This window comes from Cetorhinus maximus, chromosome 9, assembly GCF_964194155.1.
Source record: "Cetorhinus maximus chromosome 9, sCetMax3.hap1.1, whole genome shotgun sequence".
NCBI lineage: Eukaryota > Metazoa > Chordata > Chondrichthyes > Lamniformes > Cetorhinidae > Cetorhinus > Cetorhinus maximus.
The window spans coordinates 51764007-51790471 of record NC_135887.1 but is presented as its reverse complement, the minus strand read 5'-3'; the positions used below and the strand labels follow the sequence as shown (position 1 = coordinate 51790471).

The following is a 26465-nucleotide window of genomic DNA, read 5'->3' as shown; positions in this document are numbered from 1 at the left end:
AGCATTGAGCTAAACTCGTCTTGGAGCTTCAAATCTGGATCTTTAACAGCCACATGAGTTGCACAGATACAGAACCCAGAAAAATCAGACCATTCAGTGCATTGAGTTTGTATTAGTTCATTAGCAAGGGCATCTATCTCACCACCTAATTTTTGGTTTCTTCTTCATATTCCTCAATATTCTTTTCTTAAACACCTGTGTATTTTGTATCTATAGTTTTTAATTCCATATTCCCAGCACGAAGTTTTCTTGGATACACTTTTACACTAGTTTAGCTCAAATTATCAAGCTTATATCCCTTATTGTAGATCCCCCAGAGTTGAACAGTTAACCTCAATACCCTGCCATTATTTTGCATATCTTAAAAATCAGTTCAACTCTTAATATCCAAGGGATAAAACTGAAGGTTACCAAAAGTGCCATTTCATGCCTTGAAGTTTAATCTTTGCTTTGATAATACTTTGCACCTAAATGAGTTATGTATATACAGCCCTAAAATTCTTTTGATCTTTTCAACCTTGCATTTTATTTAGATTATACTCATCTGCCCTTATATTACCTCTCCTTTATCTCAAGATACATTTGCCATTTTTCTGCTAATACAGAATGGGTTTTTGCTTTTTTTTTTGCATAACTCCACCTCCATGTTATCTTTATGTAGATCGAAAAGCTGCAGCTCCAGCATTCACCCTCGGGGGCACTATAGTCACTGACTATCAATTCAGAGTTTCTTAACCCAACACTGCCTCTTACATCCCAGTTTTCTATCCAGCCATGCCACAAATGGGAGAATAAAGTCAGTTTAAAAGTCCAATAAATCCTTTGCATTTTTCCACCAGTTCCGGGAGGCTTTAAGTCAAAGCCACATATCTGCAGTTTCAAAGGATATTGGATTCAAAGTTATGGTGCATTCTGATCTCAAGACTAACAGTCTAGTGCAGCTCCATTCAAAACTGCACTAGATCCCAAAAAAGGTCTCATCATGAAGATTAGAATTAAGCAATGCACTGAAGAGATGCAGGACTCACTAGTGAATTGCAAGAATTAACCTCTTCCCTTTCCTTCCCCAGCCTAATCTGGCCGTTGCACAAAGCCCGAAGAAAATCGGGTTTAAAAATTAGTATTCATGAGATCTCCTCAGTTTCAAGATTGCGTTTAAGTGCACTGTAAGTTGAACCTACAAAATACAATGGTGAAGTTCTTGTACTAAAGTATAGCTGTTTGCATAGAATTCGATCGGTTTTCATCCCTATTTTGTGTAGGAGTTCAAATTTCAACAATTTTCACATGAAACAAAAAAAGTTAATTGAGTGGCTTTACACAATTGAAACTGACAACTCATACTGGAAAACAATTATATTTTGGAAGAACTTTCACTACAGGTGACAGAATTCCAAAAATCAAATTACATGAAAATATACATCACCATTTGTCTTTGTACATCAGGCAGAAAATCTGCAGTATAGCTAGAAAGTAAAACACACACAAACAGCATTTTAATATCAAAAGTCCTCAAACTCCCACTTAGAAGGGTGAAAGCCTACACCTAAACACCATGAAGCCTACTTCAGACACTCTCCACAAAGTCAAGCTCGGAAAACATTTGCTTCATCAGTTGGGCAGTGAAGACTAATGAGGTCACCTTGGCTAATTTCAAATTCAGGTATAAACTTTACCCTCTTTCTGTAGAACCAAAAGTATCTGCATATTAAATTTGAACACCTGCAAAGTAGTAGTATTTACGCCCAAAATATTTTAGGCCACCAAATGTTAACGCAGCATCAAAATATCTGGAAAAAAACATTCTCACTATGGAATCCATCTTAAAGATTAATAAATGCTACTTTTAGTTTTACAGTGCAAGATACCTTTTACAAGACTTTTTTTTTAATAGTAAACTTAAGAAAATTGAATGCACAAAGCCCCCTTGCTAAAATCTCTCAGAATTTACACGATTCTCTAACTACAAGCAAGCTTTAATTTGGTACAATGCATATTGTGGGTGTCTAAGTACAGTATATAGAATATCCAGATAATGTTGTGCTATGTACAGGTCTTTACAATTCTTCCTGAAGATCAAAGCAGTTCACAGGAATCCTGATGCATCATTTTGTTTCCCCCCTCCCCAAGTTGGCACGATAGGCTTTACTCCACAATGAGGATGGCATAATTCACTCACAGCTCCATAATGCCAATCCAGGATTACCAACTTGTTACCAGTTTGAAGAGGTCCAACAATTGGTGGGTTGAGTGCAGAAAGTCAACAGTGCCATGTTGGTTCTTAATTGGAGACCTGCAACTCAGAAATTTCCCATTAGTTATTGCGACAGTTTAATCCAAACACTTAAAACCACCTCCAACACCTTTTGTGCATGCCATGGTGCAAAAAAAAAGCCCCTTCCTAATTACATCAGGCGCAACCTAACACAAGCCACATCTCTCACCAAGAGATCTTCAGAAGAATTTATATCATGGCTCTCCTTATTCAGGTACTTTTATTAGTGAGGAATAAATGTGCTGGAGAAATAGAAGCCATGGAAATCTACTCCCCCCGTGCAAAAAAGCCTAAAATCAATTAGTTGGATTTCAAACATTGTAACTGATGCATAATGTGATCCAACAGTACACAATTTTTGACTCCAAAGAATCCAAGTGGCTCCAAATTTCCTGAATTTCATATTGACTGCAAGACAGAAATAAAAAAGGGTACAGCATTTACTGTTGGGAACTTCAACAGGGCAACTTCTGACTTCCATACCCTTACAAATAAATGTGGCACTTAGCAACCCCTCCCTGATAGAAGATATCCAGCTTTCATTTACATGTTTTATTCAAGTTTGTTCAACTGGCGATCAGGATTAGATCTCATCAACTCCAAATGTTACTCTTCCACCCCTCCACTCCTGCTGATCATCTAAGCAGCCTTCAATGTTTAACAGCTGCATGCTGATCACTTGAAGCAACAAATTATATTTTGCTTTTGTGTTCCCAGTACTTTGAAAAAAAATTACAAGGGAGAAATGTGAACATGCTGGTTGGTGGCATTTAATAGGAAATACTGTAACCCCTTGAAGAAAATGCATGCTTTGGAAAATATTTTATATTAATCTAAAGTTCTTTAATCTAGGTTTTGGTGGTGTGTAGGGTGGAAGTAGGGAAGAAAAACCACTAATCAACAACATTTAAGGTTTTTCAGTAACATATACATGCATACATCAAACATTGTGCTGGAGGAAGCATTGTTGAACAAACAAGTCAGTGCAGAAAATGTGTGTTAAAAAGCAATTTGGGTTTGAACATTAGTTCATGAACTATATGTCTTTAACAGAACATCTTTGGATTGTCTCCCATACATTCAATGCCCAGTGTCTCCTAGTTAAGTTACTCCAAAGTACTAAAGGAGGTAGCATCCAGATAAATGGTAACATAGAGATCATGTTACTAGGCTAGTAATCCAAAGACACGAGTTCAAATTCCACCATGGTAGCTGGGGAATTTAAATTCAATTACATTTGGAATTAAAAAGCTAGCATCAGTTTTGGTGGCCATGAAACTAGTCAGTTGGTTCACTAGTATCTTTTTAGGGAATCTGCCATCCTTACCTGATCTAGCCTATGTGGTTCCAAACCCACAAAATGCAGCTTACTCTCTCAATGTGGTTGCTCTCTGAAATAGTTCAGAAAGCCACTTGATTCTATTCAAGAAAGGCAGTTCACCACCATCTTCTCAAGGGCACTTAGGGATGGGCAATGAATACTGGCCTTGCCAGCAACACCCACATCATGTGAATGAATGAATGAATGAAAGAAAATCTAAAAAAAATATTGGTGGAAACTTTAGGGATGTTGCAGTCTCAGAACATGTGCAAATTACTTTGATTAATCCACAGGACTGCAAACTGTGGGAGAGTTAAAGGTGCCTTTTAATCACTTGCTCTCAACATCCAGACAGTACATGGGTTATGTTTTCAGGAAACACAATGGCTTTAAAAAAAAATAACCATTACTTAAATGGTTCTTGCCTTATATTAGCAATTATTGTAACCTAAACAGTGAAACATTAATCAAAGATTTTTTACTTTGGAAGACAAAAACTTACTGAACATACTATTCACATTCAACAGGGATTAAGAAAAATAGTTAATCCAACAAAAAAGGGCCAGGAGTACATTTAGACCAAATATGCTGCCTTGGCTAGCAAGGCCAGAATTTCTTTCAAACTCTCCTCCCTTCCAAAAAAAGTCTCAATAGTGTACACTTTCACATGCTGAGATTACACAAGATTTCAGTCAAGAATAAATGGAAATGTGAAATTTTCAATGTGCACACTGCCTGCAAGAAATAACCAGCAGTGCAACTGTATTAACTATCCTTCCAAATCTGGGCTTTAACTAAAAGAACATTGAGTTGCATCATACTAAAATATTAATAGGTGCAAGCATCGGGAATAATACATAAATGTACCTTACAGTATCAATGAAATGGCTTAAGTGCTTTTTTTTTAAATATAGCATATCGATACCATCCAGAATGCTATAAAGTTCAGAGACACAGTAAAATGAACTTGGTGCTTAATGGAGATAGATATATACACAGCATTTCAGTTGGCCTGTAGTCTGCAAAAAAGCACTTTTAAAGCGAAGTATAACTTTCCAACTACAGCACAAACTTCTGACACTGGACTATGTTTCAATCCATGCTAAACCTGACTACTGTCTCATCCTGAAAGTTAATGCTGACTAGTAGTTAAGTGCATTGATATGATTAAATGCAATGATGCACATGTACATTCATACCAGAGAACGGTACTTTGATAATCTTTTGTATTGGCTTTAACAAGGTTATCTGTTTCATTACCCTTCAACATACTCGCTGTATAATATAGTTAGAAGGATCGTAACTAAGAGGTCAGTGAGGTTGGGCTGTAATTCTATCTCTGAATGTTGTGGTTTATAAAATCGCTAGAGTAAACTAAAGCGATTTACAATATCAGGATTGCAACTGCTTAACTGCTGTTTTAACTCATTTCAGTCACTCAACATGACACAAACTAGCCTGCTGATGGCAGAAAAATCCCAATTAGTCAATATTGTGCCAGATTGACAGTTCTCGATTTTGCTTACCCAGAAAGTGAAGCTTCCTGGTGAATGAAGTATCACTCGAATGCAGTCTCTTGACTTTTTCTTACACAGCGTGCAACTTTCCTTTTGAATTCACCATTACGGTCTTCCCTCCATTCTTTCTACAAATTGCAAGTCAGAACAAAGTAATGAACAATTCAACAAATGCACATCTGTCCCCAAAATTGAAGCTGGTGAGCTGCAAGATGATGAATGCAAATTGCAAAGCAAAGTACCTTTAACATTGGAACTTCTTTCCTATTGAAGAACTTCTATTTGCATAACACATTTCCAAATGTCCAAAAACACTTTAAACAGTATTTCATTTTAGCAGTAACTACAGCCAGTGCAGGAAAACAATTAGTATATAGCAAAGCCCCACAAACTGCAGTGAAATGAATGATCAGATAATTTCAAGTGTTAGTTGAGAGAAGCATAGGCCAGAACATGGGGACTGTTAATTCTTGCAATTGGCAAATACAAAGGATCGCCTGGCTTTGAGGCAGAACAAACCTTTGAGCATCTCATCAGAAAGTCAATCTTTCTGACTGTACTGGGGGAGTGCTGCACTAATCAGCTTGGATTATACGCTCAAGTCACCGAATGGGGCTTAAACTTTGACTCAAATCGGTAGATGCTACCACTGAGCCAAAGTGGACGCTTCATACAAAACTGAGCTGCAATATTACACAGCAGCCTGCCTCCAAAAATCAACTCCGGGGTGGCATAAGTAAGCCAGGTCTCCAAATTGATGGTGCAGGAACAAAGATATTTAACCCTAAATGGAACAAAATTACCATTTTTTAAAAATTAAAAAGCATCAAAATTTCATGTTACAAAACAAGTACAACATTTTCCATAATTATTCTTTTGACTAAAGATTCAATGAAACTACAACAAATACCAACTGTTAGGTTGGGAGGGCAGGGAATGAAGAATTTTAAACATTAATTTTAAGGAATTTAAGTCTTAAACTGACTCTAGAACACCAGATGAATTGGAGTTAAAGCTGGAGGCCAGCTGGGGGGCGATCTCACAATGCAAGTTAAAAGAAATGGACAGTGGATAGACTGGAAATTTACAAGACAAATCTGGAGCCAGAATGTGCAAGTGTTAGTGTTGTTTTACCATGAGATACCTGGAAAGCAAGATGCGGGTGGGGGGGCAGGGGCAGCACAGGGGCGGTGTCACTGGAAATTCAACAAAACCATAATGGCTTGTATGTTAAATTCCCACATTAGTCTGAAACTACCCCAATCCAATTAAGAATGCCGTGTTCCGCTAAACAAGCATGCTGAGCTGAAAGGGCGAAATGGGGCAGGGGTGGCCAGAGAGAGAAATTACAACTACAGATTCATGGCTGGCAATAGTGGTGGGAGTAAATCAGTGCACTTCAGATTAATTCAAGTACTATTTCTCCCCATTACCTGCCCCCCATCCCCACCCTGATACCTATACACAACTATTTAGAGGCAATCACACAAAGTATCACAATGGACCATAACAAGCTGGATGAGCTCCAACTTTTGCCTAGGTGCTACACAGTTCATCACATTCCCCACTCATTTACTCAAAGTGAAAGGTTGGTCAACACAGATTTTAATTGATATTGAAGGAAAGCAAAGGGGGACAGAAAAATATTTGTTAGTATCTAAGCGTAAAATGTTTGTCATCAATTACCTATCCAGATTCTAAATTTAAAAAAACAGCAAAAATGAAGCCAATTAACACCATTAAAATGAAGGCAAGCGGAGAAACAGCTTAATTCAACATGAGGTACAGTCGCATAGTGGTTATGTTACTGGATTAGTAATACAGAGGCGCTAACAATCCAGAGAGGTGATTTAAAATCTCACCGTGGCAGCTGGGGAATTTAAATGAAACTAAAAAAAAAATCTGGAGTTAAAAGCTGGTAATATCAGGAGCTATCAGGTTGCCATTAAAAAAAATTAGCTTATTCACCAAAGTCCTTTAGGGAAGGATATCTGTTGTTACCTGGTCTGAAACTTAAGACCCACAGTGATGTGGCAGGCTCTCAACTACCTTCTCAAATGGTCTAGCAAGCCATCATTGTACCAAACCACTAAGATTGCAGCATTTCAAGAAAGTAATTCACCACCACATTCAAAGGGAGTTAGGGATGGGCAATAAATACTGGCCTTGCCAGTGAATGCCCTTATCCCAAATGAGTAAGAAACAAAATAAGACACCATTGGTGTAAAATTCAACGACAAACTCTAGAGTAGGTGTGGTCTGATAGTGTTGAACTTCCCAGACATCATTCATGAACTTGGCCACACAGGACTGTGTAGGAAAAATTAGTGATGTCGCAGTATATTGCCTAAGAGATCCCCCATCGTCATTTTGGGAATATTGGGAGGGTAACTGAAGCAGGCATTCCTAGGTACAAGGGAATGGAGGAACACAATTTTACCTATTTGAAAACAGCTGATTCCTGTTCCTATGTTATGTGGTAGCAGGTTTTCATATAGCAAGACCCCACAATAGTAAGGCAAAATGACCATTTAACTATTTAAAAAAAAAAATACTGCTATTTATCAAAGGTGACATGCTGACTAGACCTCTGGCCTTTGAATAGTGCTATGTAATTATTAACAACCACCTGAGACCTCAGTTAAAAGATGCCACTTTTAAAACTTCTAAATATCTTTGAAATACTCATGATCAGAAAAATATATATAAAAATATAATAAAAATCATTAAGTAGTAATGCTGCTAAATTACATTCAAACAAACATTAGTCCACCTAGGTGCACTAATATGCAAAGCAGTTACCAATTGAGCAGTTCACTTCATCCCCCTTATTTTTGATTTCAGATTTAAGCTGTTCTTGGTTGATTTGCTATGGGATTTGAGAATTTAGTTGGTTTAATTTGACATCTAAACACGCTCTATAATTAGCAGTCTTGGTTTTGCTGCTACTTATAGTTGAAGCCAGTGTTAGTGAGTGTACCGTTAGTTTCAGATTCATTCTTTAGTCTGAAAAGGTTTACAAATAATTTTTAAAAATTTTTTAAAAATTCATTCGTGGGATGTGGGCTTCGCTGGCTGGCCCAGCATTTATTGCCACCCCTAATTGCCATTGAGAAGGTGGTGGTGAGCTGCCTTCTTGAACCACTGCAGTCCATGTGGTGTAGGTACACCCATAGTGCTGTTGGGGAGGGAGTTCCAGGATTTTGACCCAGCAACAGTGAAGGAACAGTGATATATTTCCAAGTCAGGATGGTGTATGACTAGGACAGGAACTTCCAGGTGGGGTGTTCCCATGTGCCTGATGCCCTTGTCCTTCTAGATGGTAGCGGTCATGGATTTGGAAGGTGTTGTCTAAGGAGCCTTGGTGAGTTCCTGAAAGGCTTCTTGTAGATGGTACACACTGCTGCCACTGTGCGTCAGTAGTGGACGGAGTGAATGTTTGTAGATGGGGTTACTAGAACAATAACTAAATTGCTTCTCATGACCAAATTCCCCAATGTTTTGACGTTGGAGCCAAAGTTCTGACTTCAAACAAAAGCTCTTACCGCTGCATCTACATTGGCGGGCGAGTCTCCATTTGGATCTGCCAACATTGAAATCACACTAATAAGAATAGTCTCTACAGTGTGGATTGGCAGCCAGCGTTCTTCAGGCTTTTCATATCCATATTTGTCTTCCCCAGGCTCGTGAAGGATAGAGATGCACACCTCACCATTCTTATCAACTGTAACAGAACAAAGACACTTTCTTAACTCAAGTTCACTGTTGCCAATTAGATTGGATAACAAAAAATTCTTTACAGTGTTCAAATTAGTCAATACTTATTCAGCACTTTATATTGCATCACAACCACCCAATAAACCATTAAAATCTCAACAATGCATCTTCCCATTAAACAATTATAGGAGTAAAGCACAATCTATTGAGGAATCAAAGCAGAGACAAATAGCATTATGAAAATACAATCCTTACAGCCAAGTCAGATTATAGTATAGCACTCTTGCTTCACGAACAGCTGCAGAGATACTGCTGTACAGGTTGAAATGTACATAGAAAGCAATTACAACTGAAAGTGAAGTGATAAGATTTTATTAAGAAAATAAGAAACATAATCTAACATTTCCATACCAGGTAAGAACACTGAATCTCAGTGTACAGTTGACTCCTCTAGAGGACAATGAACCAATCTGCATGACAACAGCACTCCCCCGTCACCCAAAGCCAGTTTGAAAAGCTCAGGTTTGTACAACTTGAATTTTTATGTTGTAGGCTAGAGCCAGAGACCTAAAAGGGGATATCTTCAATTTCCAGATGAAGGCTTCGACAAATGTTGCACATGCTGGTGAACAGTTAGAACAAGCATTCAGTATTGTAAATTTTGCAGCAATCTCCCCTATCTGGCCACTGAATTAGTAATACATCAATATAGAACTCAATTACAGAGAAATTGAAGCTTACAATCCCACTCTTGCAGTGACAATGAGACCACTGTAAAGAACAAATATGCAAATAGTATTAAACACGGTCATAGGAGTATAGGAAAACCTAGAACAGGTCTTCCCGAGCTTTTTGGGCTCGTCTCCAGGAAGAACTGCTCTGAAGGCCAATCAAGTAGCCAGCTGCATCATCCTACCAGGTTCACTGTGACCAACCAAGAAACAAAAAGTGGTAGGTGGGGGACGGTGTGGTGGGAGGAAAAAGAGGGGATGTAGTGGTCAGGAAACAAAAACACAGGCATACAAAACCAAAGACCACTGAGACAAGCACTGTGCTCTACTCCATAAATTGTCTAAATGGCTTTGCTAATGTGAAATGCAGTATTTAACACTGGCCAACTTATTTGGGTGTGCGAGTGCACCACAATACAAATCCCCTTGTTTCTTCTGTCCTGGTGCTCAATCTCAACATGGCTACAAAAAATGGTCAGATTACATTTAACAGCCATCAGATTTCATGAGGCTCCTGTGGATACCCACTATGCATCAGCCTTCAACTCTACTATATTCCCAACCTAGATTCAAGAGACAGGACAGCCAAATACAACATTTGCGCAAACCAATTGAAGGTTATGGCTACTAACATCAGTGCCTTCTTCTGTTACCGCATATCTTAACAAGGGCACCCTTGGAAACAGTCCCATTAGTGCTTAGTTAACCAAGGAGTGGAGGAGCATTTCTGTACAGATGGAATACAAGATTAGTTACAATAAATCAATCTGAACTGTGGTGCTGTATGGTGAAGCAGACATCGCATCCCAATATTGGAAGACGGTAGCCTAGCATTGAGCTCGTTACTGCCAAGAATAGGATGTGACAGGTTTAGAATGTAGAATCAGTAGTCATTGGCTTAGGAAAGTGATTGTGGCAAAATTGATCATAATAGGTCAATACCCAAGATAACTGGCAAGCTTGGCACCAGAAAACAACAACTTTGTTTTTAAATGAGTTCAAAGTTGATCATTGATGAAGAAGGCCATGCAACAGTGGAACTGTTTAAAAGAAACAAAGATCTAAAAACACCAACCTGAATTTTTGACATGGATAATAAACAAATGCAAACAAAGGCAATTTCAATTATTCCACCTGAATATCTGGCTCTGTTGTCCTAAGAAATATGCTGTGCCTATAATGTTTGACGGGTATCAATAGTGGAGTAGATGTGTCTTTACTCCCTATCAATAAACTACTGGATTTCACCATTCTAGGAACAGGGTTGGGGCTCCCAGGGAGAGCGGGGTGGTAAAGGAGGGAAGAGAAGGAGCGAAGGGGGGCGGAAAAGCAATATGTTAGTGCTTGGGGTGAGCTAGCAGGGCAGTCTACGATCAGTGTTGACCTGCTCTGTTTATTCAGTTAGTTTTCTTGCTTCCATTTCTATCTGCCTTACTACCTCAGCTTTTCACACATCTTATGCCTGTAAATGTCTCAGTTCAATTATTTTACCTCCTACTGGCTCATGCTAAATCTAGTCAACCCCTTTAACTATCTCATTTTCCATTTAAACATTTTACAAGTCATGTTATTTTCTCTTGTACATCCATGTACATTTCACCTGTTGTCTGATTGACCCGATTGTTTCTACTTCAGGCAGAGTAAGTGTACAGCCCTACTCATCACCAACAATGGAAATCTTTTCCAGAGAGCCAAGTAGAAAGTTGTTATCTTTGCTTAATGGTGGTGAAATGTCCAGCTTCAACTCATAAGCTGCTAAATATATTCAGAATGCAAACCAGCCGTTACCATTTTAAGATTGTGTTTCTCTCAGAACCCCACAAGACAAAAACATTTTAAGTTAAGGACTTAAAACATAAGACCAACCCTTTATATTCCACCTCCTAAGAATTAGAAAATGGCAGTTTGAGAGGGTGAGAGTCTCACTAGCACTAACTTCAAGATCAGATAGCTCAAAGCTTGAGGCTGTATCTCCACGTGGGCCTGATTTGGGTTTATCTGCCCAGGCTCTCTTCCTTTGTGGTTGCTGGAATGATGGACAGGTACAACAAACATGGACAGTAGCACTTCATTATATTCCCTTTGGGTATAAAACCAGTTCTGACAACCATGAGCACAAAATCTCCAGCCAGTGATCAGCTGCAAAAAACCATGAAGTTGAGCTGTGTTCCCTGCTAGACCAAGTGCGCCACGATTCTATAAATCAAAGGTGAAGCACAATGCACTCCAAAAACACAACGGCATAGACAAAGAGGTGCAACCATTGCAGGGAAGTTAACAAATAAAGCTGGTCACTAAAAAAAAAATGCACCATTTAATCTCTCCTGGCTTCCACTCTATGACGGACCTATTCTTCCTTCCTGCCCCCTCCCCCAATTTTCCTACCACTACTTGCTTAAAACCAGTTACATTAAAACTTGTTTCAGTCCTGACGAAAGGTTAACCTGAAACGTTACCTTCCTTTCCGTGCAGATATTGCCTGACTTGCTGAATATTTCCAGTATTTTCTATTTCAGAATTGCTGTAGCTGCAGAATTTTCCTCATGTGTAAGGGACAAATGATGTGCATATACCAAGAGATGTATGTAAGGGATTGTATGTTTTACTTCCATCTCTGCTCATTTAATTCTTGGAAACCAGAGAAAAAAGTGCAGGTTGGGAGTGCATTCATTAAACAGTAGTATGCAGGGCATAACTCACCTGATATACTCAACACGCCCTCTATGTGCCAACCTCACCACACAAAAAGTACTAAAATTACAGGAGATTTACATTAGCAGATTTTGCTAAAATGCAAGGTTGTGCTTTCCCCTCATTATCCTCCCGTTTCATTCCCACCAATGCCCCAATCTATGGTCAAGCATTGCAAACAATGACAACTTTATTCTCACCATTTGGGTGCCAGATTTCTGTGATGAATTTCATCTTTGGCGGCCTGAGGGGATAGTCTTTGGGGAAGGTAAGATGAGCTTTGAACACACCGCCTTCACTGTGAATAAAGATACAACAGTTACTTTCCAAACCAAACAACAGTCATATTTACTTCATAGAAAATATATCAAGCTGGCAAGTCTGAAATTAAGCAGTGCTGAGGGGAAACAGGTCAAACCCATTAACAAAACTATTTGCACAAGTCTAAACATAAACCAAGGGTTGAGTTTTGTATTTGTGCAACAGAAGAGGAACTTCACTTCCACACTTCAGAAAGACCCTGATACTGATCTGTTGTAGCCAAACCAGGCTACTTTGCTTGCCTGGAAACAATGTTGAGCCCCCCCGTTGAACACTCGCAGTGGTTTGGAGATATTCCATACAAATTTTCTCCATTTAGGCACATATAGAAGAAACAAAAAGATCCATGAGCAAAATATACAAGCAGCTGAATCAACTGCAAAACATGGGCACATTGTTGGCTAGCCTGTGGTTAGAACAGCACCCAGTTGTGGATGTTAAATTTATAAAGCATGTCAAACTCTTTCCATGAGTATAGAAGAATTTTAGATATCAAGAATAAGAGGCTTTAATTACGAGATGAGACTAATGAAACCTTCTCTTTTCTAGTGGTAAAAGTGACAGGAGTTCAAAATTACGTTGAGAGAGAAGGTAGTAAAAAAAGAGAGAAAACGGCTTTCACTAGCCAGCCAGAAACTAGAGGAAAAGAATTTGACCGTCAACTGTGGCTTAGTGGTAGCATTCTTACCTTGAGAATATTGCGGGTTCAACTCAAGACTCCAGTTAGGACTACATAATCTAAGTTGACACTAATACAGTAGTGAGGGTGTGCTTGCACTGTTGAAGGTGCTATCTTTTGCATAAGGTGCTGAACTGATTTGCCACAGCAGGATGGAAAGATCCCACAGCACTATTTTAAGAGGAAAGTTTTCCCAGTGTCGAGCCAATGTTTGTTCCTCAACCAACAGATGGAGTTCCAAAGAAAATATTGGACTTGAAACATTAATCGTTTCTTTCTCTCTCTACAGATGCTGTCAGACATGCTGGGTTTTTCCAGCACTGTGTGAAATAAAAGCAAACAGATTGCTTGGTCACCATCTCATAGAACCATAGAAAAGTTACAGCACAGAAGGAGGCCACTCAGCCCATCTTGTCCATGCCAGCCCGAGAACACCCAGGTGCCCTTTCTAATCCCACCTTCCTATTCCCGGCCCATAGTCCTGCAGTTTACAGCACTTACGGTGCAGATCCAGGTACTTTTTAAAAAGAGTTTAGAGTTTCTGCCGTTACCACCAACTTGGACAGCGAATTCCAGACACCCACTACCCTCTGCGTAAAAAAGTTCTTCCTCATGTCCCCCCTATGCCTTCTGCCACTTATCTTGAATCTATGTCCTCTAGTTCTAGAATTCTCCATCAAGGGAAACAATTTTGTCCACTCTATCTATTCCCCTTTGTACACCTCAATCAAGTCACCTCTCAGCCTTCTTTGTTCTAAGGAAAATAACCCCAACCTATCCAATCTCTCCTCTTGGCTACACTTTTCTAACACTGGCAACATTCACAGAATCACAGTGCAGAAGAGGCCCTTCGGCCCATCGAGTCAGCACCAACACGTGAGAAACACCTGACCTACCTACCTAATCCCATTTACCAGCACTTGGCCCATAGCCTTGAATGTTATGATGTGCCAAGTGCTCATCCAGGTACTTTTTAAAGGATGTGAGGCAACCCGCCTCCACCACCCTCCCAGGTAGTGCATTCCAGACTGTCACCACCCTCTGGGTAAAAAAGTTTTTCCTCACACCCCCCCTAAACCTCCTGCCCCTCACCTTGAACTTATGCTCCCTTGTGACTGACCCTTCAACTAAGGGGAACAGCTGCTCCCTATCCACCCTGTCCATGCCCCTCATAATCTTGTATACCTTGATCAGGTCGCCCCTCAGTCTTCTCTGCTCCAACAAAAACAACCCAAGTCTATCCAACCTCTCTTCGTAACTTAAATGTTTCATCCCAGGCAACATCCTGGTGAATCTCCTCTGCACCCCCTCCAGTGCAATCACATCCTTCCTATAATGTGGCGACCAGAACTGCACACAGTACTCCAGCTGTGGCCTCACCAAGGTTCTATACTACTCCAACATGACCTCCTTACTTTTGTAATCTATGCCTCAATTGATAAAGGCAAGTGTCCCATATGCCTTTTTCACCACCCCATTAACATGCCCCTCCGCCTTCAGAGATCTATGGACACACACGCCAAGGTCCCTTTGTTCCTCAGAACTTCCTAGTGTCATTCCGTTCATTGAATACTTCCTTGTCAAATTACTCCTTCCAAAGTGTATCACCTCACACTTTTCAGGATTAAATTCCACCTGCCACTTATCTGCCCATTTGACCATCCCGTCTATATCTTCCTGTAGCCCAAGACACTCAACCTCACTGTTGACCACCCGGCTAATCTTTGTGTCATCCGCAAACTTACTAATCCTACCCCCGACATAGTCATCTATGTCGTTTATATAAATGACGAATAATAGGGACCAAGCACAGATCCCTGTGGTACACCACTGGACACTGGCTTCCAGTCACTAAAGCATCCTTCTGTCATCACCCTCTGCCTCCTACAAGCTAATTTTGAATCCACCTTATCAGATTACCCTGTATCCCATGTGTCTTTGCCTTCTTTATAAGTCTCCCATGTGGGACCTTGTCAAAGGCTTGTTACATTCTTGTAAACCTCCTCTGCACTCTCTCCAGAGCTATTATGTCCTTCCTGTAATGTGACCAGAACTGCGCACAATACTCCAGTTGTGGCCTCACCAGTGTTTTATACAATTCCAACATTATATCCTTACTTTTATATTCTATACCTCAGCCAATGAAGGAGAGCATTCCATATGCCTTCTTTACAACCTTGTCTACTTGAACTGCTGCCTTCAGGGACCTGTGTATTTGTACGCCAAGATCTCTCACTTCATCTACCCCTCTTTAGTATATTCCTGTTTATTGTGTTATCCCTGTAACTGTTTGACCTCACAGTTCTCTATGTTAAAATCCATCTGCCATTTTACCACCCACTCCACCAACCCATCTATATCATTTTGGAGATTACGGCTATCCTCTACACTATCCACTACTCGGCCAATCTTTGTGTCACCTGCAAATTTCCCAATCGTGCCCTCCAAGTTCACGTCCAAATTGTTAATATATAACACAAACAGCAAGGGTCCCAACACCAAGCCCTGTGGAACACCACTTGAGACAACCTTCCATTCGCAAGGGCATCCATCCACCATTACCCTTTGTTTCCTGTTACAAAGCCAACCTTTTATCCGGTTTGCCACATTACCCTGAATCCCATGGGCTTTTACCTTCCTGACCAATCTGCCATGTGGGACCTTGTCAAATGCCTTGCTAAAATCCATGTACACAACATCCACTGCACTACCTTCATCAACCCATCTAGTCACTTCCTCAAAGAATTCAATCAAATTTGTGAGGCAAGACCTTCCTTTAACAAATCCATGCTGACCATCCCTGACTAGTCTATCTCTTTCCACATGACAGTTAATCCTATCTCTCAGGATTGATTCTACTAATTTGCTCACCACCGATGTAAGACTAACTGGCCTATAATTGTTTGGCATTTCCTTTGATCCCTTTTTAAACAATGGAACTACGTTTGCATTTCTGCAGTCCTCTGGTATCTCCCCTGTATCTAGTGAAGATTGGAAAATCATCCTCAGAGCACTCTTATTTTTGTAGGGGACATGTCTATTTTGTACAATTTGGATCTCGCTTTTTAGTGCTTCCCACTGGTTTTCCACTGTTTTATCCTCCAGCAGTGCTGTCCAGTCCACCTCAGCCAAGTCCCTTTTCATTTCTGCAAAATTTGCCTTCCACCAGTTCAAGAATTTTACTCCTGCTTTATCTCTGTCCTTTTCCATGGTAATGCTAAATCTAACTGAATTGTGATCACTGTCCCCAATATGGTCGCCAACTGTCACTTCACCCATTTGCCCTTCTTCGTTTCCCCAAGACTAGGTCTAGAGTTGCATCTCCTCTCTTTGGGTTTGTCACTAATTGGTTGAAAAAATTTTCCTGGACACATTGCATGAATTTTTCTTCCTCAGTGCCCCTTATATTGTTTGAATCCCAGTTGATATTAGGATTGTTGAAGTCTCCTACTAGTATTGCCCTCTTGTTCTTACAAGCAGAAATTTGTCTACATATTTGTTCTTCTATCTCCCTTTCACTATTTGGGGGTCTGTAGTATACTCCGAGTAGTGTGACTGCCCCTTTTTTATTTCTAAGCTCAATCCATAAAGCCTTGTTTGTTGATCCATTTAGTATATCATCCCTTCTCACAACTGGAATTGATTCTTTAACCATTAGTGCTACCCCCCCTCCTTTTTTTTATCTCCTACTTTATCGTGTCTGAAGACTCTATAACCAGTGATATTAAGCTGCCAGTTTTATCTCTCCTTTAGCTAGGTCTCCGTTATAGCAATGACATCCTGCTGCCATGTGTCTACCTGTGCCCTTAACTCATCTACCTTGTTTGTAATACTCCTTGCATTGAAGTATAAGCAGTTTAACCCCATCAATTTCCCTTGCTGGACATTTTGTAAACTTTGCTTCTCCTGTAACTCCATGTCTATCACAACGTCCCTAGCTAATGTTCTACCTCCATTTTTCTGATCTGAATCTGACCTATCTGATCCTACTCCTGGGATCCCATCCCCCTGCCACACTAGTTTAAATACTCCCCAACAGAACTAGCAAAAGCCCCCGCAAGGACACTGGTCCCAGCTCTGCCTGGGTGCAGCCCATCCGGTTTGCACAGGTCCCACCTTCCCCAGAACCGGTCCCAGTGCCTCAAGAATCTGAATCCCTCCCGGCTACACCATCTCTCCAGCACATGTTCATTTGGTCTATCCTCTTATTCCTGCTCTTGCTAGCACATGGAACTGGGAGTAATCCTGAGATTACTACATTTGAGGTCCTGCATTTTAATTTGTCTCCTAACTTCCTGTACTGAGCTTGCAGGTCCTCATCCCTTAGTTTACCTATGTTGTTGGTACCAATGTGTACCACGACCACTGGCTGTTTACCTTCCCTCCCCAGAATGTCCTGCAACCGCTCCGTGACATCCTGGACCCTGGCACCAGGGAGGTAACATACCATTCTTGATTCATGTTTGCGGTCACAGAAGCATCTGTCTGTGCCTCTAACTATTGAATCCCCTATCACTATAGCCCTGCCACTTGTTTTCCTCCCGCCCCTCTGAGCAGCAGAGCCACCCACGGTGTCGTGAACTTAGCTGTTGCTGCTTTCCCCCGAGAGGCCATCCTCCCCGCAACAATATCCAAAGCGGTATATCTGTTAGAGAGGGGAATGACCACAGGGGACTCCTGCACTACCTTCCTGAGTCTTTTACTGTTCCTGATGGTCACCCATTCCCTTTCTGCCTGTGTAATCTTCACCTGTGGTGTGACCACCTCGCTAAACGTGCTATCCACGACTTCCTCAGCATCGCGGATGCTCCACAATGAGTCCAATCCAGCTCCGAAATCCGGTTTGCTATAAGCTGCATTTGGACACACCTTTCGCACACATGGTCACCAGGGGCGCTGGAAGCGTGCCTCATTTCACATCTCCTGCAGGAGGAGCATATCACAGGTCTGAGTTCTCCTGCCATGATGTCCCTCTTGATTAAGCTAGTTACTCCCTTAAAAAATACGCTATCTCGCGGCCTTATTTATGTTAGCTAGGAACCTTGTTTCTTGACTAATTATACTTGTACGGTACTACTCTATACTTTCTTTTTAAGCTCCTACCTCAGTATTAAGCAATAAATTACTTTAATAGATTGAGAAAAAAAAAATCACCAGGATTTATTCACCAATCAGCTGCTTTTTAAAAAAATCCACTTTCAGAAGAGTGTCCCTCGTAGGTCTGGTGCACTCCTGAAGGTACTGCCTCTGCCTCTCTTTTTTTTTGGTTTGAGGAGGAGGAAGGGATGGAAACACTACAGCAATCTAATGTTTGGGGCTATTCCATTCTTTGACAGTGGGTCCTCCTCGATCCCCTTGAGTTGCGGTGACTGTGCTGACTTCTCCTGGAATGCTTCTCAGTCACTTCTCACTACCACCCTCTGTTGGATGCTCTTCCTCCTGTTGAGGGCAAGGGTCCTTCTCCTCGAACCCCTTCGGAGTTGCGGTGACTACGCTGACTTCTCCCAGAATGTTTCTGTCACTTCTCACTACCACCCTCTGTTGGATTGTTGTGCATAAGCCGAATGCTGCATTTCCTATAGCAGTAGCCACACTTCAAAAGGCATTTCACTGGCAGCAAGCGAGGAAAGGTTCAGCAATTTGGGACTATGCCTATTGGAGTTTAGAAAAGTGAGAGGTGATCTTCTTGAAACAAGATTCTGAAGAGGCTTAACAGGGTAAATGCTGAGAGGATGTTTGCCATCATGGGGGAATCTAGAACCAGGGGACACAATTGTAGAATAAAAAGGTCTCCCATTTAAGACTTGAGACGAGGAATTATTTTAGAGGGACGTTAATCTTTGGAATTCTCTATCCTAGAGAGCAGTAGAGATTGAGTCACTGAACATATTCAAAGCTGAGTTAGACAGGCTTTTGATCTACAAGGGAGCCAAGGACAATGGGAAGTGGACAGGAAAGTGGAGTGAGGCTACCATCAGATCCACCATAATCTTATTGAATGGTGGGGCAGGCTCGAAGGCCCAAATGGCCTACTCTTGCTCCAATTTCTTATGTTTTTGTCCTTATTTCAACCAATAGTAAGTGAGATGTCCAATTGGTAGAAGACACTTAATACACACACCTACTGGGAGAAGGATCTTGGAGCTTGAGTCACAGCGAACACCAATTTTTAAGTCATCTAGGTGTCTCGCTTTTGGTAAATTACTTTTTTTTTAACGCTTTCACGGGATATGGGTGTCGCTGGCATTTATTGCCCATCCCCAACTGCCCTTGAGAAGGTGATGGTTAACTGCTGAAGCCCATCTGGTGGTGATCATCAGTGGTTCCTCGGAATATAGGATGACGTCCGTCAGGCTTGGTGAGACTTCAGATGACCGAGAAGCCCAATTTTGGATCCACATGTTCTTCTGCAATGGGAAGCTGTTGTGCAGGGGAATGAAAATCGCAGCCCTGGTTTTCTTCCCCTTCCTCTGCCGCTGCCATTCCACCTCACTATCGAGTCGCCTAGCCTTGAAGTGGCTTGAAGATGGACCAGGTGGTGCCATGTGAGTGATCAGCAGCATTCTCCCCCCCAGTCAGTGGTGTTAATGCCTCCGTGCTTTACGGCAACTTTGGGCATATCCTTATACCATTTCCTAGGCCCCCCCTTTGAGCGCCAGCCAATGGAGAGCTGTGAGAAGAGAACCTGCCGAGGGGGGCCATTTTCGGGCATCCAGGCGCAATGGCCCGTCCATCAGAGTTGGTTCCACAGGAGCAGGGCTTCAATGCTGGCAGATGCAGCTTCATGGTGGGCGCTTGCATTAGTCTGGCCATCCTCCCATTTGATCCCCAGGATTCGATGCAAGCACCTCTGATGAAAGGTCTCAAGGATCTTAATGTGGCGTCGGTAGACAGTCCATATTTTGTTGCAGTAGAGGGTGGTCAACACAATGGCCGTGTAAACCAGAGCCTTTGTTGACTTGCAACGGTCCCTGCTGTTAAAGACACGTTGGCACAGATTGAAGGAGGCAGCGTCAGGACAGTTGACTCGGTGTTGGACTTCCTCATCGATGCTAGTCCCTTGGGAGAAGTGGCTGCCGAGTTAAGGGAAGTGCTGCACATGCTCCAGAGCCACCCCATCTACGTGGATGACGCAGCGGATGCTCAACTAGCCCAGAGAAGGTTGGTGAAGGACCTCCCTCTTGGTGATGTTTAAGAACAGGCCAAGCCTCTTATCTGAGGTGTTGAAGAGGTCAAGCGTCCTTTGCATGCCCTGTACAGAGTGAGCCATCATGCAGCAGTCATCCGCAAACTAAGGTCATGGATTCTCTATGAGTCTATTAGCGCAGAAGGCTATGGGCCAAGTGCTGGAAAATGAGATTTAGGGTAGATAGGGGTTTGATGAACCGGCACAGATATGATGGGCCAAAGGGCCTCTTTCCATGGTGTCAAACTCTGACTCCATGTTGCCCATGGTAGTGAGTTTTGTTTTGCCCGGAAACAACCAAGGTTAAGAGCTTCCCATCCAGACGATATTGAATGCTGACACCAAGTGGTAGGTAATCTCAGATGAGGTGGTGTAGGTTCATCCACAGCACTGTCAGGAAGGAAATTTCTGCCAAGTTGTGCGCACACTATTTTGCTCATCATTTACAAATATCATCATGGAGATTCTAAGTGCCTGGACTAACTGGAAGTGGTCTTTCAGAAATAAAAATCACGTTTTACAGTTCATATACAAATTGCCTGAATGTACCTCCAACATCACATTGCATGTCTTTCCTGGAACTGGAGTAGGCCAATTAGCCATCAAGTCTATTCTGCCATTTAATGAGATCATTTCTGATCTGTGAGCCAAATCCATGTACTTGCCTTTGCCCCATATTCCTTAATATCTCTAGCTAACAAAATACAGTTTTAAAATTAACAATTGATCAATTACCATATGTGGAAGAGATTTTCAACTGCCTATGATCTTCTGGCTCTAATTTTAGATTAATTTTTGCTATTTAGTCCAAGACTCCTCAACTGGGAAACTGTTCCCATAATATCTTAAATACTTCAATCAAATCAGCCCCTGACCATCTAAATTCTAAGGAACACAACAACCTCTCCTCGTAGCTTCACCCTTGGAGTCCAAATATTATTCCAAGTCTACACTACACTCCCTCTAAGGCCAATAGACCCCACCTAAATTGTGGTGGCCAGAAATGCTTGCAGTACACCAGCTGTGGTCTAACCTAGGCTTTGTATAGCTGAAGCAGGACTTCTACCCCATTATATTCTAGTCCTCCAAAAGCCAGCATTCCATTAACCTTTGATAATGTTCTGGTCTTGTTAATGACATTGTAATGATCTGAGTTGCTGGACCCCAACACACCTATTCAGTAAGTCTCATTGGGCCTCCGCTGTTCCTCCCTCTTAACGTCTTCCATGTACCAGTTCTGTCTTTTTTAGATCCAAAGTGGATCACCTCACAATTGCCTACATTGAAATCTATTTGACAGATTTCCCTATTCACTTAACCTATCAATATTTTTTGTACTATGACACTTCCACCTGTTTATAATACTGCCTTTGTAAGATTGGCTAATTTGGTATGCGGCATTCTATCCCATCATCTAAATTATTAATAAACAGTGAATCAATGAAGCCCCAATACAGAGTTTTGCAGGCCACCACTAGTCACATTCTCAAGGATAGCCACTTCTTGTAAACTGATGAAAAGTTTAACCTGAAACGTTAACTGTTTTACTTCCACATATGCTGCTGGACCTGTTGAGCATTCCAAGCATTTTCTGTTTTTATTTTGGAAGATTATAGTTTGGACATCTACAATGTTTTCATCTGTATCTTTTAAAACCCTGGGATGGAAGCACTCTGGTCCTGGGGATTTGTCACTATGCCATTAATTTCTCCAATACTGTTATCTTGCTTACTTTAATTTTGCTGCGTCCCTGTCCCAATAATTTTCCTCTAGATGTCTAGCATGCTGACCTCTTCCTCTATTGTAAATACTGATGCAAAGTGGGCCCACATTGCTTCTGATCACCCTCTTTTTGCTAATAATTGTAAAGGCCATGTTGATTGACACCCCTTACAAGTTTCTTCTCATTCACCTTTTTGTAGCTCTTACCATCTGCTTTGTTACCCTTAAGCATTTTTCCTTTTGACCACAATCTCTGCTTTTTTTTTTTGCATACTTTTCGTTTTTAGTTTTACATAATCTCTTACCTCTTATCTGTCCATGGCTGTCTTTTTTGCAAAGTAGTACTCTCGTCCTTCAGGGGTATAAACTGGTTCTCTATCACAGTGAAGAAACACCTCCCACAGGTCCTGTTTTTTTGCCCATTAATAGATTTGTTCAATTTACTGTGGACGGTCTGTTTCATCCTATTAAAGTCATCCTTACCCAAATCTAGAATCTTAGTACCTGTTTTGCATTTTTCCCTTTCAAACACTACTTTGAATGCAATCATATTATGATTGCTAGTAAAAAGTGCATGCACTATTAGACTTAACTAAACCTGACTCATGGCCTTGCAATACAACTGAACAGTTTGGTTTAAAACCAATTCTTACAGCAGCAAACAGCAAACTCCCATTTTCCTTTAGAAAAGTTTATTACATTTAAAAATGAACACTTTGCAAGGCAGATGTTAACAGGTGTCACTGTAGAAAGTGTCACAAAATGGGTTTCATTCACAACTTGGCTGTAATAATCAGACCTCCAGTTCCAAACATTAGGTATGAATCAAGCAAGTTGCCAAACCCCATAAAAGGGATTTTTCCTGTAGATACCAGATTGCAGAGCAGCAAAGACCTAGGACTACCTCCTCCTGGCTCTCTAAATTGGGAAATGGGTAGGTTGCAACACAAAATCCAATTATAGCTGAATCAGAAGATCAGCAACCTTTAAACGATTGTAGCATCCTGCCATGATGACAGTTACTAAATGCTACCTCCCCGAGGAAAATTAAGTGTATTTGAGGACCAGGATCTCAAACCAGAAACTAAGGTCAAGGTTTTCCAGGCAACAGTGATCTCCGTGCTCCTACATGCTTTGAAGATGAGACAACCTACAGCAGGCACCTCCGAGAAGTATCACCAGCCGTGCCACTGCAAGATCCTCCAAATCTCGTGAAGCAACTGCTCTACTCGGAACTTGGTCGTGGCAGGAGGCTCCCAGGAGGACAATGGAAAGGCTTTACGGACGTCCTCAAAAGCATCCCTGAAGAGGTCAAATATTTCCACCAACTCATGGAAGTCCCTGGCTTGAGGCCAGCCAAAGTAGAGAAGGCTCATTCAGGAAGGCACCAAACCCACTGAAAGCCTTCTTCAGGAACACAGAGGCAAAGTCAAGGCATGGAGAGAGCACACAAACCTCCCAAACCTACCAAGCAACACCTGCCCAACATGTGGCAGAGTCTGCAGATCACATATTGGACTTTGCAGCCATCTCTGAACCCACTGAACTGCAATAGAAGCAATTCATACTCGATCCCAAGGGACTGCTCAAGAAGAAGAAATGCTACCTACAAAAGGTAGACGGTCACTCACTGTATTTGTTTCTGGCACTATTTTAAAGGTACAAGTATATAAAGGATAAACAAAATTTGACAAGTTTTAACCATCTAGCTTACAAGTCTCAGATGCTGTTTGCAGTTCATGTTTGATAAGTCATCAGCAAAGTTAGTGATATCTGGACAAAACCATCTAAAAATAATAATCCACAGAGAACTGATTTTGTTCAATGCTGAAGTGCAGCAAATTGTACAGCATCAACACTAAACTGATTACACTACGAGTCACCGCTTTGCATCACCAGGTCGACGCTGCATTCAAAACAATCCTCCAAAACAAGGATACTTGCCTCAAGAGTAACAGACCAACAGCTTATACCTGACTAAAGTGCTTTTAAATACATGAAAATAGTTTGCACCACTCCAGATTTCGACCCCTGCCACAGACTAGAAAAGGCTCTAAATCAATGTAACAAAAGACTCAGTGACCGACTGAGGTGCATGATCCTTCTTTGCTGCTCTGCAGCTCTCAAATAATCACTACATCCTGTTGAGTGGGATTGTCCTTACCCATCTAATCAGGCAGAGAATAAATCACAATAACTTCTATTCTCACTCCCACATATTTATCTCCGGAGTCTCAAGAACCCTAAGACTTGTTTGTTTTCACATTTACGCTGATGGCAGCCCCCTGCACATCACCAGCACCTCTCTAAACTCCTCCAACACCTCATCAAATAACCAGTTCTAATGAGCCACAATTTCCTGCAATTAAACAGTGGGAAGACCAAAACCCCAGCCAAATGTTGACTGGTTCCAGGCAAGTGTTGTCCCATATTTTATCCCCTCTCTCTCTGGACATTCTGGCTAAACCAGATTGTTTTCAACCCTAATGCCCTATTGGACCAAGAATCAGATATCTCCTCCATTACAAAGACTACTGACTTTTCATCTTCATAATATTGCCAGGTGCTGCCCCTGACTCATCTCATCTGCAGCCGAAATCTATGCTGTGGTTACATCTACTATTTGAATGCTTTTGGGTGGCCTCCCATCTTCTATGGTTTAAACTTTAGGTCCTCCAAAAGTCATCTACCCATATCTTAATTAATGCATGCTCACCCATCAAACCTGCTCAAGGATCTATATTGGCTCCTGGTCCACAAACAGCTCAATTATAATTCTTCATCTCATATTCAAATTCCTCATGGTCACGCCCCATCCTCTTCTCCACCCTCCATGACTATGGTCGTCAAACTCTGGCCACAGGGTCCTCCACTTTTCTTGCCTTATTAGTAGCCATGCTTTCATTTATCTGGGCCCTGACTGTTCTCCCTAAATCGTAACTTTCAGTCTTCTGTTTCTGTCTTCTTTGGTTTTGTGTAAATTTTGTCTGATCAATCTTTGCGAATTGCTTCAGGGGATTTTCCTACATTAAAAAGATGCTATACAAAGTCACTGCTGTTGTAGTTACTGGTTTGATTGGCCTCTAGCTGGGTAGTAGCTGCTAGAGGCTAAATTTGAGGTCAGACAACGTTATGTACACCACACACACACATACACAACACAGAATATAATACAACTTCTGCTTGTATTTCCACTCCTTGTGATTGGAAAAGTTGAACAGTAAGAGAACATGCTATACATATAGCCCACATCCTGTGACAGTGCTTCACCACCAATTAATTACTTTTAAGTGCAGCCATGCCTGTTCATAAAAACACAGCAGTGAGTGATAAAGTAATTTGTTTTTGGTGGAGTGCACCAAAGAAGAGTAATGGTAGGGATACCATGACCAACTGGACTCTTGCAGATTAGTGATAGCTGATTTGTAAAGTGCTTAGTCAGCCCCAACTGCTTTATTCTATCCAATTTGGAGAGCAAGCTCTTTAGTTGTGACAATGGAATTCCATATTTATAAAACAATCAAGTGAGAAGAAATGTTCAATGTAGTTTTCAATATGTATTAGCAGTAGGGTGTGCTGTTGTGAAAAATATCACACAGTAAAATTGCACAGCATTTGAGGGATAAATTTCTACATACATTCTGCAATTCATTCTGGAGTTTCAGCAGTGTGCTTTATTACATGCTCCTTTATCTACATGTTCAGATTTTTTCTAACTTTTAAAGCCTTGTTAGACAAGTTGTGCCAGCTTCTGGAATGACAGTATGGGAACAAAAAGAAACCTGATGCAAGGAAAGTGTGAATCAATAGCAGAAAGGTATGAACTAAAGATACAAGTCAAGTACAAACAGAAGGGAGCAAATTAAAAATCAAGTATTTTCAAAAAATAATTTTGGCTACCATCTTGGTTTCTCCATCAAATTGTAGTTTGGAATTGACAATTAGTTTGGCTAGAAAAAAAGTCAACCCTTAATAATATTTCCTGTGCTTCAAGTGTACATTTTCTATTAGAGACCTGTGCCTGTGAAAATCAGCACAACATAAAACACTGAAGTACAGCAAACAGCAGTGTAATTTTAACCCCTAGAATCAATGGGCTGAGATAATGTGAGAAGTTGAAACCAAAATTAAAACCTGAACTGGCCATTTCAGGTTTAAACAGAGGTAAGGCCAGACGATCAATCCACACTCAGGAGACTGGTCAGTCAATAAGAGCTCAAGGAGGTTGCATGCCTTGTTTTTAAGGCTTTCTTCATCCGCCCCGCTTCTCAAAATGCATTTTGGCCAAGGTTTCCTAGACCTTGG

At 41.2% G+C, this 26465-nt stretch overlaps 1 protein-coding gene across 1 annotated transcript in view; it reads right to left on the bottom strand.

Annotated features, from left to right (window-relative positions):
- Nucleotides 1-1341: 1341 nt before the first annotated feature.
- ube2g1a (ubiquitin-conjugating enzyme E2G 1a (UBC7 homolog, yeast)) overlaps nucleotides 1342-26465 on the bottom strand; it is a 78664-nt gene continuing 53540 nt past the window's right edge. Inside the window, exons 3-6 of the mRNA XM_078548716.1 lie at nucleotides 12453-12550; nucleotides 8659-8837; nucleotides 5123-5241; nucleotides 1342-2293 (exon numbers count right to left, since the gene is read on the bottom strand). Of these exons, the coding sequence (XP_078404842.1) occupies nucleotides 5155-5241; nucleotides 8659-8837; nucleotides 12453-12550 (364 nt within the window). The 3' untranslated portion in view covers nucleotides 1342-2293; nucleotides 5123-5154. The remainder of the gene's footprint in view (nucleotides 2294-5122; nucleotides 5242-8658; nucleotides 8838-12452; nucleotides 12551-26465) is intronic.